Consider the following 14,163-nt stretch of genomic DNA (forward strand, 5'->3'; position numbering starts at 1 on the left):
TTGGTACATATTTATTATATTAGGAATCTACTACATTTTTTAAAGCTACTCAGTTTGCAGAAGCTTAACAGCAGAAAGTTTATAAAAATTTTTATTTTTTTATTATCCTAGAAACTTCAGGCAAAGTGAAGTGTACCATGAAAATAAAAGCTTTGAGTTCTTTTTTGTCTTCTATTTTAGAAGCTTTCTGAGGCTCTTGCTGCTAGAAGGATTAAAATGCTCTGTCTCCTATTGCTATAATAACTATTCACACTGTTTCTATTTACAGCTTTACACMCTGCTCTTGAACGAATTGGAGAAGAGCTCCCAAAACATACATTCTGTAAAATGATCACTCCTTATGGTATTTTCCAAACTTGCTTTGCATCCACCAGAAGTCATCCACTAAAGTTTGTTAGCAAGGCTGTTTATGGAGAAATAATCCCCAAACAGTTTTCAAACCTCCAGCACAGCCGCCTCACTCCACAAGTTCTCCTAAAGCACAGAAATTACTGTTAGATTAGTGTTAAAGCTGGGTTTGACAACCTTATCAGATACTGGAGATAGAACAAAAGACCTGTATGACACCACCATTTGGTGCCAAAGAAGGCACCAAATTCTTAGCACTTGATGTTACCACAGAAAAAGCAACAGTTCTCCTCTATTTCCTTTCAGACAAAGAAATTTCAAGAAGAACCAAAGCAGGAGGTTTGAGAGAGCTGTGCTTCAAGTAAACCTCTTTTCACATGAAGGAAATATCAACTTGTGAGGAAGTTTTTTAGACTACAACCGCAGACACAAGGTATACATGTACACCTGCTGAAGGATRTTACACTGACTACTGCAAGGGAAAATAACATGTACATTTATGCCTTCTGCTGCAAATTTTGCCTTTTTAAGGAGCATCATAAAAAACCTAGCTTAAAAGGAAAGCAATACCTATTAACAATGACCATTTGTCCCATTAGTTTACTACTCAGCTTCTTTAGTTTCTTTCATGATCCCTCAAGTACATTTCTAAATCTAGGAATGGGGACATACATGGCCCCCATTCCTCCTCCTCCATGCTTCCTTTCCCTCAGTGCTCTCCAACAAATCATTACTCCTATCGGCGTTCAACTTCAAATAACACATTCCCTTTAAATGGCTACAGAGCAGGAAAAAATGACACAAAACAGGGTCTGCAATCACTACTGCTTTGAACACGGTAGAAGATGGATCTCATTAAACCCACTGGTCAACAGCCAATTTTGTATCAGAGCTCCCTATTTCCAAAGCGACAACTAGGCCAAGGAGCAACGCCCACCATTTGCTCCCGAGCTTTTCCAACACTTCACCCAGGGCCAAAAACAGAGCAAGGAGTTACCACTGATTTATTAATGACAGCCCTTTAAGTTAAAGACATCCTACTATGCTACTGACTGAGACACYCCCGTGAGTGCTATGACTTAGAAGCACACGGAGCAAGGTTCCCCTTATAAAAAGCAGAGAAAATCTGGAAGGCTTTGCTCCTGTAACCTGCGGATAGAGGGTAGGTGGTCCCGATGGAAGCGAGGTGGACAAGGCCTGCTGACTCGAAGCTCCCTGAGGGAAGCAGATGAAGAGCTGGGACTCCTGTAACACCTTCTGAGGCAGCTGAACAACAGGCAAGGAAAAGTCTGAACCGAAAGCAGAAGATGAGCCTCCCGTAGGAGGAGGAGACTGGAAGTCGCCGGTGTCAGAGGAAGTCAGCTGTGAGGAATCACTGGAGTACTCTGGGCTTCCTTCTGGCCAGCTCTGCCTGGCAGAGCCCGCTCTGGGCCCTGCGGCCTCAGGACCAAGATAGTTACACTGCTCCTCCGTGACAGGCTGAAGCCGACCATGCAACCCTACGCCCGGAGGAGCGGCTTCCTCTTGGCTGCTCTCCGCAGAGCACCGCCGACCTCTGTAGACCCGCGGGGTCAAGGCGCCGCCCTCGGCGGGCGCCGCGCTCGGCGTGTGCACGTGGAACTCAAAGACACAGCTGGTTCTGCCATCCCCGCCGTGCGAGAGCACGGCCGGCGCCGAGTGCGGCACGAACACCTGGTGGAACGTCAGCGGAGCGGGCTCTGCGCTCAGGGGAGCCGAAACACTCGACAGCGGAGAAAGAGGAGCCATCCCCGAATCCAGTCTCAGGTTCTGGACGTGCCTGGCCAGGTACGTTTGGCCGGGCTGAAAGTCAAACACCGAGCTCTGTGGAGGACCACCTTGCACGTGCTTCGCCTCAGAGACCTGCTTCACGTGTTGCTCCGGCGCCGGAGAGCTATACGCTACTTGATCGTACTGCTCCTGCGCTGGATAGTGCATGCCCACCAAATACACGGCTTCGGGATGCATGCGGTAGGGAGCATCCTCCGGAGGGGCCGGTCCAGATCTACAGTCACTGTGCACAGGAGCTGGCTCAAACACGGGATTGACTTGCAYGTGCAGTGGCTCTCCAGTGACTCTGTGAGCTGCAGTGCCCAGCATAACCAGCGCCTCCGGTGTCCAGTTGGTGGGACTGCCACCGGGTGGGACTAAACTCTGGCCAGTCTTCAGCACTGGCTGGAAGTGGCAAGTCTGGGCTTCCAAAAAAGAGGTGCTCTTGCGGCGCTGGGCAACTGCCACCTTCGGAGGGCAGAGAGGCGGTGGCGAGAAAGACACCGGCCGTTCATGAACGGTTGGGAAAAATATCTGTGAGTCTGGGAACGGTGGTGTTCCCCCACGCGGATGCTGAGGCTGTATTGACATGAACAAGACAGGTAATTCATACATTAAAAGTGAAAGCACATTAACATGCACAGTTCACTAGGCAGTTCTGTGAAGTAACTTTATAGAATGGCTACTAAATTCATGGTCAAAAACATACAGTATTTAGGAAAGTTAGATGTGTTCTAAATATCCATTAAATACATCCATGGCTGGCACAGCAACAAATGGAAATATTTGCTTGTGTTATAGCTGCTTTTCCAGTCCAACCCCAATCATTCATCCATTCCCACCTCAAAAAATCAGCTATGCTTCTGACARTAAAATGGGATATATCGCCATAGGTTATCCATTAGTATCAGTGCTTGTAGTCCAATCAAATCCCTAAAGTTAGTGCTGCATGTGAAATTAAGTTAGAGTTCAGAACTTGCTAGCTAACAGCAAAAACACAGAGCCTCTATTTTATAGTTACAAGAATGATATGAAATCTTAAAATTATCTAATGTAAAAAACACAGTACTGTTGTCCCACCAGGAGCCTGTGTGCTGTATGATAYCAGGGAGCTAATGAGAGACACTTTAAGACAAGGCTGGACAATTTCAGCCTACAAAAAACAAACAAGCAACAAAAACACCCCAAGGATCATCCCTTTTGATCATTTTTGGCAAATTCTGACCATTGCTTTTCACACTTTCTTTTTTAAAACATTCACTGAGACAACAGACTGTTCTTTTTCTTGTGCCTTGATGGCAAAACATTCACAGGATTATTAATAAAAGACTCCCTAAGGAATTCCACTCCATCTCATGTGCTACGCCATATGAGGCTCATCCTTGTTAAGGGCTGTAAGAAATACTCACATGAAGAATACTATGCAAATTCTGTAGTTGTTCCTTTTATTATTTTTTTTTTTTTTTAACTCTGCCTACATTATGCTGAGGTATACTACAGTAGGCTAGGCTGAAATATAATTTGGATCCCAAAACCAAAAACTGTAGAAGTTTGCAACAAGTGTACTGTCAAGACTGGTGTTATTTATGACTTTTTCAAGTTGCCGTTTCCRTTAGGCTGTCCTGTTTCTCTCCCACCCCTTTCCAGAAAAGCAGCAGCAAATTTCCATATTGAATAACACCAATAAAATGGTCCTGCTGAATGAAGAAATTTTCCTATGGTCCAAGAAGTAGCTCTGTGTATTTCAAATACAGAGAAAATTTACCTCAAAGCTTATTATATAAATCGAAGGACAAAACCAATTACTGAAAAAGATCACCTTTTGCCCTTCTCTTAGTCATTCTACACCTGGCCTGCAAGTAATTACTCCAGAAATATAAGAAAAATATGACATTATGGCTTCCTCCCATGAAGAAATTAAAGCAGTATTTCCTATTAAAACTTACAGAAAAACTCAAATAAGTTTTCAAATTACAAAATTTTAGTACTACAACCACAGCTAGTCAAAGCTTTTAGGGTAACCAGCTGCAGCAGCTAAGCTTTAAAAGTTGATATTTCAGGCCCAATTAAGATTCATTTCTTGCACATAAGTTGCAAATAAAGAAACAGTAAGAACTAGTCTTCCCTTTATCTTCTGCACTACTGTTGACCAATTTAGACAAGCCTAAACTTCTAAATCAAACATTATCAAAGAGTGGTTGACCACTTCTCACAAAAGATCAAGGTTCTAGCAGCTTAGTTGTATGGAACAAAGAATCAACGTTTCCTTTTACCATTTTAAAAACGCCAAAGGCCAAGGATGTATTTAATGTAACTTATCTTACTGTGCCAGGAGGCAAATGGCAACACATACAGGACTGACAGAGAGGGAGGGCAGGCTGGAGCGTCGGTGCTTGCGTGGAGAGGCAGAGTGCATGGGCAGGACACTTTCCAGGGCTTTAGAAAGCTTTTCTGCAAAGGTTTCTTCAGGGACAGTCCGAAGGTAGAAAGGAGAAAGAGGTGCAGACAGCGCTGGTGGTGGGGTGGAAGGAGCACTGAGAGGGATGCAGGACATAGAGGGAAGAGCAGGAAGGTGGGGGACACAAACTGACATGCTACGACCACGTTGAGGCTAAGGAGGAAAACAAAAGTTAAGAATTGAACACTTCAAAAAAATGAAAAACAAAACCAGTAAAACTGTAATGATAGAAAAGAAATGCAGACACACAATGATAGGCCCGGTACTAACTACYGTGTGTGCAGGAAGATATGAAAATGCTGAATGAATGCCAACATGTACAAGGAATGAGATATATGCACCTTGGAGGACTCGAATTTGTCTTAGATTACGGAGCACTGAGGAAGGTTTCCTAGGGCCCTTACAGGAATTATACTGAGGGCAMAAAAGACAGGAGAGTCTAGGTGCTCTGGTGCCACCGATGTGACATTTGCAGCACTTGGTAGTTTGACGATTGAAAACCCCCCAAACACTGACTGACCAGGCTTTGCAACCTCCCTGCTTGCTGAGGTGTGTGTTTATACATATGTGTTTATATACATTGCCTCACCAGTCTCCCTCTTGGCCCCTTCCTTAACTGGTTAACTGGACTAACTAGATACAGCKGCCTCGCTAGTCATCTAAAGCATCACCATAAAAATTTGCACGTTACAGACTCTGCAACACGAGCTGCAGAAAAATGTTGTTTCATTATTTGGAAAATGCAGTAAAATCAGCCTTTCAGAAAAGTATTTTCCAGACGTTGAGCCAATAAAAGCACCAAGATTCTGTAATCTTGCCACGACACAGAAGACAGCAAGTCCAAACCCAACCATCTGGAAGAATCTGAATTGCTTAAAATGAAAGTGAATGGAATGATGAAGTTTGAGAGAGGTATAAACTTCCTGCAGATATTTCTACAGAATCTCTTTACAAAATTGAAATCCAATACAAACCTCCAGGAAAAATAATTCAGAAGTCCAGCAGAAATCTGTAATTTTTAAGACTTCCAATAAATCTTGCTAAACTGCTCAAAATTTTGAGAAAGGGGGACAAAGGGATTTCAAGAGATTAAATACTTTATCCTTCATCTTAATCGTGTCCCAAGGCAAGCCTAGTTACACGCGGCATTCTTGACTAGTTTGCCTAGCCTCTTTAGAGACATCTCTAGAGAAATGGAGGATGCGGTGCCTAATTATCCTTGTTGATTACAAAGAAAACTTCTCCCAAGCAGTATTTTCTGCTGCAATTTAGGCCCATTATTTCCTGTCCTCATTGACAAGGATGTGGGGATTAGATTACTCTCTTTTCCAGCTGCCTTTACATACTTAGAGCTTTCTCTCTCCTTCAATAGACCCAACTTAATTTTTTCAGTCTTCCCACATAAACTGTATTTTCTAGATTTCTGTGACTTTTATCACTCTCCTCTGAATTCTCTCCCAATTTACTCTGATCTCTCCTTGAGCACAGTGCCCAGAATAGACTTACCAATGGTCAGGAAGAATAGAAGAACTACCCCACATAGCATGTTTGCCTTTTTCACAACAGCATGATGTTTTTGACCATGTTCAGCTTGTGGACCAGTGTAATCCCTGACCCCTTTTTTTTAGCAGAATTGTTGCCTATTCAAGTTGTTTATCCTGTACTCCTGTAGCTGATTATTCCTCTTTAAGAGTGAACATTGTGYTTGTCCTTATCAAACTGCATTCTACTTCTTTTTAAGGCCATTTCTTCAGGTGTTAAAAACATTTTGACTTGTCCTCCTGTCAGCAGGTGCTGGAGTGATCTACTCCATCCTGTCAACCTTCTGGAACCGCTGTCGTCACCACAGAGCAAGCTTCAGGTTAARTGTCTTAGGAAAGGATGGAGAGGCTTTGCTTGCGAGTGGAATCAAAATCTTTTTCAAAAAGCTAATAATATCAATGACTCTTCGATAAAGTTTACAACCACAGGTACGAAAAGGAAGAAAAGTAAGTGAGGACTCTCAAGTCTCAGAAGTGTTGCTTCTCCCATATGGTTTTACTACATTATAGAATAATCTATCTACCTCAGGTTTAGACTTTTAATTTTTATTAAGAAAAAAAAAGAGAAGGGAACCACTGAAGACAATACAACAGGAGCAGAAGTTCTACTCTAGATTTGAAGTAGATTTCTGCGTACTCTCAAACTAGATTCTAAAACACACCAAGGAAAAAACATACCAAAAGGAAAAAAAAAAAAAAAAAGAGGGCAACACAAACAAACATTGTAGGAAAGGTATTTTGTGCCCAATGCAGACTTTCCAGGGAAAAATAATATGCATGGCAACTGATGAGCAAATCAACACAAGCTAAAAATAAAAGTGGGTACAAGGATGTGGGTTTTTTCAGTCTGGAGTTCTCACATGCAGCATTCTATAACAGTTAAAAATCTTACCTGCAGTGTCTGCAATTAAAGCCTCACAGAACACATATAGCAGTTTCACACTTATACACCATTTTAAATTACTCYAGTCCTTTCTTCAAATCAACCCAACAACTTGGTAACCAACCAACAACCCTGGTAACTTAACATGTACACACAAAGTAGCTTGCAGCATCTTTCTAATGGAGATTAAGTGCTCATTTTCATGACACAACCTTATCCTCAGAATGTTACATCTGTCAAAAGAAACTACTAACCTATTAACCCATCAATTTTGCCTCAACGCATGCTCAAGATCAAATAAAAACTTATGCCTTAAAGGCAAATATGCCTTGCATGTTTTTACTAGCCTTAGCCCCCCTGGAAAAATACCCCATATACTGCTCCTGTGCAGAATTTTTATCACAYGCAAAACAGTGAAGATTGGCTGTCAGATTTTCCTGTCGCCTTTCAAGAGAAATGCAGAATAAGCTACTTGCAAGTGTTTGTGATGCTGTAAATTCTGGCTTACCACTGCAGGTGGCTGATATCCTCCATGCTGTTGTGACTGCACTTGGCCAACCGAAGCTGCGTATCCCGGGACTGCAGCTGTTGAAACGGACTGCTCGTGTTGGGAGCCATAGGACACGGTCTGCTGGCTGCTCACACATGATTCGGTGTAAACAGATGACCCCTGGCCACTGTCAACWGTCCCATCAGCTGCAGAGGTTAAAGATAAAAATCCACATTTYAAAAATTGAACTCTGGATGCACCACATAAAGATCTTACAGTGAACCATACACCAGACTGTGTTTGTGTCATGCCACGTTGGCATTATCAGCCTTTTATTTCTTATAATAYTTAGGCTGGTGCAAAAATATAAGAATCTTTTCTTCCTCAGTATAATGCTTTACTAATATGCCTTCCCTTAACCCACTGGAAATGGGTTCTCTTGCTATGCATGGTCAACAAAACAGGAAATGAAAGAGTTTTTCAGTAACTGAATTATGAGCTAAACTGTTTGTGTCAATCTAACTGCTACCTGAAACAAATTTAACAAGCAAATAGGTGTTTCTCATGGCTCTAACTGGTGTAAATAGAGGTAACTGCTTAGAAAGCCAGAAGTTCCTGTTCTTAATAGCAGGGCAGCAAAAACTAGAACATCTGTTCACACTTCAGGTGCCCTGGTTAATTCYCTGTATTAACTCAAAATTTAGAAAAACAATTTTGCGTTAAGACACATTGTAGATTGTGCCACGATTTGGCTCAGCTAGGGCACAGAAATGCATCTTATTTTGCCACGTCTTTTAGTGTGCTAACGTTCTTCAGGAGTCAGCAACATCTTAAGATATTTATTACTATATCCGTCGGGAGCTTAAAGACTCCTAAAGCAGAAAAACACTATGTGCACAAGAAAGATACAAAAACAAACCACCTGACACACTTACAAAGAACAGATATGCTGGGTTGCTGGAACTGCAGCTGTTGGTGCTGATCAGCTTCTGGTTCTTCAGGCTCCACCTGTGTGGAAACTGAAGCTGAAGTAGTGGGGACAGAAGCAGGACCAGTGACAGACTGGGGATGCTTTGAGCCTGCATGGGAAGTGCTTGACGGTTGCTGCTGCTCCAGCTGTTGCTTTTGACTACTTTCTTCCTGCAGCTTCTTCTCCTGTTCTTCTCGCACCAATTGACGCTGCTCTCGCTTCCGCTTAATCAAAGACACCCTGTCCTTGATGGCTTTTGCCATTGTCTTGTGATCCCCCTCGCAGACATAGCCAGATTCCACCTGAAGGAAGAGACATCCACAGGATTCACAGTCAAACACGGACACTGCTGTAGTGCTACAACAGAGCTTATCACTCTCCTGCACTAACTTTTCATTCTAAACTTTGGAAGAGCTTCTACTTCCAGACAGTAAGGAAACAGCAAATGCAGAAGCTGACAGGCCACGTTTTGGTATCAGAGAATGACAGCACCTTCAATGCTTTGTAAGGCCACCACTTACCATTTCTTGGGCTACATCCTCTGGGACATCTCTCTCCAGGTCAAAAGAAAACTCTATTGCTTCGTTATCTTTATATTTGCCCTTGAGTTTTTTGATATCTTCAATTCGCAGCCAGAGCTTAATAGCAATTTTCTCTCCGTCATCTTCCTCTGCTAGTTCTACCCGTACTCCGGTCTCTTCTTGGAAGAAGGCATGATTCAAAAGATCCTTAATAGCATATCTAGCACATTGGAAAAGAGTGTAGAAAGCACACACAGTTATTAGGTTTTGATAAAATACTAAGAAATATCATTGACTGACAGTACTACAAATTTACTCAGCTACACTTCATGCTTCTCCCATTAATCATTTGCAGTGTATAGTTCATATTTCCCTTTTGAAATGTGAAATTCAGTAGAATGCTACTAGAGATGTACAAAAAACACACACTGTTCATAACAGCACAAGTGCCAAGAGATTTTAGGCCAATTGAACTAACAGGCTCTGTATTAACTAAAACAACAAACAAGAAACTTTGAAGAAACATTCGGCTTTGTTGAAGATTAAGATCCAGTACATAACCTTTCCTCCCCAGATCAGTACAGTACTCTAAATTAAATATTTCAAGATAGAATCCAAAAATCTCATCTATTTAATTCGGCACTRGTTAAGCACCAGATCTTCCCCTTTACTTTTGAACCATTTCAGCTTGTGCTGTTTGGTGTAATCAGAAGCTTGCAATGCTGAACTTGCAATGCTACATAATTCTTCTGACACTGGGAACTGAGCCTGGCAATAACAGGCTTCAGAAAAGTTCAAGTAGCAGAAAAAGGCATATTGAGAATCAGTCCTCATTTCATGATTCTCGCATTTAAGTTCTAACAAACTAAGATATGAGACCTAACTAGAGGAAAGCCACCACTCTGTCCTAAAGAGCTGATAAGGCTTGACTTGCAGTCATATTAGCTGTATAGATGTGTGAGCAAGTATATGACGAGCGTAAACGTTACCAGTTACCTAATCAACAAAATTAAAAGACAATCTACACTCAGACATGCACGATGTAACGGCAGTGGTCTCAATGGCAAGGGGTGATGTGCAGCCACAAAATCAGCTTGTCCATAAACTGACAAAAAATGGCTCTGGATGGAAGGCCAGACAGGAGGACAGGGGATGCTGGAGAAAGGCAGAAGGCTGAAGCATTCCTAAATGGGACCTTTAGTAAGCAACAACCATGGCAAAGCAGAAAAAAAACCACAAATGAATCAATAGATATAATATTACAGATTTACTATAAGTTAAGCACTTCAAGCAGAAATCATCCCCCGGAAACTGGGARTAAATATGAATAGAGAAAAGTTAGAACAGAGAGTCCACAAAGTGATCAGCCATCACATGCCAAGAGAATCAAACAGATGGGCTGAGGAGGGAAGAGCAAGCGCAGGAGAATGAGGAATCCAACAAACAATCCAAAACCCYGGAATCTGGAAGGATTTGCCGTCACTGTTTTACTGACTAGCTCACAGTTGTAATAAGAAGGGTGCATTGCCTAAACAAACCGATAAGGATGGTTGCTATAACATTAGCACTTTTCCTGCCAGCATTTGCAAAGAACCCTCTAACATGAGTATCAGGCAAGCATTTACCAAAGAACAGAACTTGCAGAATTTGTAGTGTTCACATCCTAATTTTTGTCAAAACAGTTAATCGTAATAGTTATAAAATTGGTGGGTACAGAGGAGAACTTACCTTTCGCCTTTGTTTTGCCGAATGCATCCCTCGATGATCTCCTTCACTTCAGGGATTGCTACTTTATCGAAGCTGGCTGGCTTGACACCCTGCAACATACAAGYAACAACAGAAAACCAGGAGGGCCCGCTTGGTTTAGGCTGTGATTGTGCAATATTTTACTGACAGARCTACCACTTCTCCTTAAATCACTGGCCTGAATTGCTTACTAGCACAAATTAATGTGACCCCAACCTTACTGCCAAGATGTCTGTTCACAACTTGTACAAAAGTGGATCCTTTTCCCCTTGTTTCTTAATGACACTTCCATGACAAGTTCTGGCAATCGGGTACTGAGTTATGCCAAGACTACCTTTAAATTCCTCTGGAAGGAGTGTTGGTTAGAGGAGCGTGCACAGACCAGACTGAAAAGGGAAGGAAGTGTTTCCTATGTAATAGTAAGGCACAATATGCACATAATTAATTTAACAGTTTTTAAAGGATTCTGTTGCTTCCTCTCACGTTTCTAGCATACCATTATATGAAGTAATTTGGACAAAGACTCATTTTACGGGAAATGAAACTAGCCAGAAGATAGTATCTAACTGGGTCATTAAAAAAGAAAAAAAAAAAAAAGTCCCAGCAATCCAAAACCCACCACATACACTTTCTTATATCTTCGCCCTTGCCAGAAGACCAACTAAATGCAAACCACACTGTGATTGCTRCTGTGAGTTCCAAAAAAGTGAACTTTGAAACACGGTCCTTTTCAAAAGCCCTTCCACAACACAACATAATCCCCTCTCCAACGCAGGGCAAAGCCACTGGGGGCAGAGGAAACCAAACCTAATTATAAACCCTTCTTACTGCAATATCAGCTGCTCATASCAGTCAACTAAACAGACCACAAGTACTGGCCAGTTGCAAATGCTACAAAACCAGGCAGGCAGGGAGCCAAATCCACCGTGATTTCCTCATAACCAGAACCTCCAATCCGGGGCAGTTGTGCACATTGGCTCTCAATTTCACTTGACTCAGCCTCTACAGTCAAACCTTTAAAAGAGCAGATTGAGAATGGCTGGAGCCACCATGTTTAAATAACCTTAGAGCCCCAGATTTCAGACCAAACATACTTGAGATTTGTGGCACTTGAATCCAGTAACTAAAAGCCTGTACTACTAGTGTAGAGTGCTCATTATCACATATACTTGATACATATGATCCTGCRTCACTGGTGAATCACAATTAAACAAGAACAAAACAAACAACAAAAAAATCACAGAATCTTAAAAAAATCACACAATCTTAGATACAGAAACACAGAGTAAGTGTAGCAGTGGCACAAGCAATGTGATTTGTGCCCTGACCACACAGTACTCCTCTCACTGCACATAACACTTCCCATCAAGCAGGGACATCAAGACGTGATCCTTCATACACAGAATCACCGTATGGTTGGAAGGGATCTCTGGAGACCCAGTCCAACCCCCTTGCCTGTGTCCAGGCAGCTTCTGCGTATCTCCAAGGAAAGAGGACTCTATAACCCCTCTGGGCAACCTGTGTCAGTGCCTGTCACCCTCACAGACAAGAAGCTTTGCTTCCTATTCAGACAGAGCTCCCTGTGATCATCTTTCTTCTACTGCCAGTAGGTAGGTAGTAGGTAGTCCTGAAATGAACAGGCTGAGAGTCTCCAAACTAGACCCTGTGCAGCTACAGACCTTTATTTAACTGTCATAGTGAGTTCCACCTACATTCAGACACTACTTTTTTCTTGGCCAAATGGCTTCATGCTTTCACTGACGCTCTGTACCCCACTGCTCTGTACCCCACTCTACCAGGAGCAGCAGGACTTGAAGAGGTGCCAAAACAAGACAGGGTGAACACAAGAGTTCAGTCTCTCAGTGAACAACTGTACTCCTTATGGTTATGTTTTACAAAGGAGGTGTGTGCACATCTGAAACTGAAAAGAAAGGCAGCGGAGGACAGGATGTGAAGTACATAGGTCTCATTTGGTAAGAACCTCCTATCTTCCAACTGCATTCTGGATTATCCATCCCTTTGCACTAGCATCTGCTCTTAGGAAACTCTGGCAATTGAGAGAACTGAAGGGTGTATTGTGACAAGAATAACTCCTGAAACACTGCCCTTCAGTGAATATTAGCTTAATGCTTTTAAAAGCTTCAGTGAGCAGAAGACTTTTGGAGAGATCAATGCCTCAGCTGATAAGACACCAGACCAAAGTTTGTGTGAGTGAGCTTAAACCCTGTAACCAGGTCGTGTCATACATCTCCAGCTCTCCAGCAAGACGTCACTAAGTCCTACACTCTATTAGAAGAGATGGTTTATATAATTGGTTTTAACATATACTGCTTGAATTGAATTACTGCTGCATTTGTTTCTGCTTATATAGCAGAGGTTAATCACAGTGACGACCACAATAAAAGGTGACTAAGCTTAAAAAGGGCCCAGAAGTGCAGGCTCATATGTGCACAGACAGATCTTTCTATATGTATATGTATTAAGAGAGGGAACACTCTCTATACAGTAAAAATAACTTTTGTAGAGATTATATCATTTATTGTACCCAAATTTGCCAGACAAGTCTAAAGTTCAACACATGTAAGGCTCCTAAATAACAAGAGTCCCAGATGTAGCAACAGCCTCCATGTGTTTCTTTACACTGGGACAGTAAAGGCAGAATTGAAATCTCTGAACAATCTTATTTCAGGAAAATAGAAAAGCTAAAATAAGCATTAAGACAAATTGTAGAGAAAAAATACTAACACAAGGAAACCAGAATACAAGCTTTCTATAGAAAGAAGAAAGCGTGAGGTTAAAAACATCAACAAGTCTGAAAATGAAACTCTAAGAACAGATTTTAGAATCAATCATCTAGGCTGCTAGATTATGTATCCCCTAGCCTGAATAAAATCATACATCTGTTCAGAAACTCTTAGGCCCTGCCTAAGGGCTCTATCCTATAGTAAGTTGTGTTGTGAACTCCAAATCAGGAGTTCAATTTAAATTTTTCTTCCATTACGCTCAGGAAAAAAAAATTCCTCACACTAAGGTCTAAACCCAATATGGGGTGAGCTCAAACAGCTACATCCACTTCTCAGGTTATTCCACAGCCCAGAGGAAGGGCTCTCTGAGCTTCGTCTACAGCACAGGCCCAAGGCCCCTTAAGTTGATGGCCAGACCACTTAAGCATGGCSAGCTTTAAAGACTAAATAAAAATAAAATGTAAATAAAATGCATTTCCCCCCCCCATCTTCAAGTGCTATCCACAGTGTTGGACTATTTTATATACCCCACAGGAGAGACAAGACTATTTTCCCAACTAAAACATTTCACCCAGGTATCAATKATAGCACTTAAGAAGTCAATGAACTTTTTGACCCAGAACCGACTATACAACTTAATCTTGCCATTTCAGAGAAACCCAAGGAGGCCTTGT

At 42.0% G+C, this 14,163-nt stretch overlaps 1 protein-coding gene across 1 annotated transcript in view; it reads right to left on the reverse strand.

Annotated features, from left to right (window-relative positions):
* Positions 1–14,163, reverse strand: part of WNK1 (WNK lysine deficient protein kinase 1) — a 110,173-nt gene that overhangs the window by 33,029 nt on the left and 62,981 nt on the right. Inside the window, exons 6-11 of the mRNA XM_026052151.1 lie at positions 10,728–10,816; positions 9,000–9,219; positions 8,444–8,780; positions 7,527–7,714; positions 4,490–4,747; positions 1,498–2,715 (exon numbers count right to left, since the gene is read on the reverse strand). Of these exons, the coding sequence (XP_025907936.1) occupies positions 1,498–2,715; positions 4,490–4,747; positions 7,527–7,714; positions 8,444–8,780; positions 9,000–9,219; positions 10,728–10,816 (2,310 nt within the window). The remainder of the gene's footprint in view (positions 1–1,497; positions 2,716–4,489; positions 4,748–7,526; positions 7,715–8,443; positions 8,781–8,999; positions 9,220–10,727; positions 10,817–14,163) is intronic.

This window comes from Nothoprocta perdicaria, unplaced genomic scaffold (genome assembly GCF_003342845.1).
Source record: "Nothoprocta perdicaria isolate Ctin4 unplaced genomic scaffold, notPer1 scaffold_84, whole genome shotgun sequence".
Classification (NCBI taxonomy): Eukaryota; Metazoa; Chordata; class Aves; order Tinamiformes; family Tinamidae; genus Nothoprocta; species Nothoprocta perdicaria.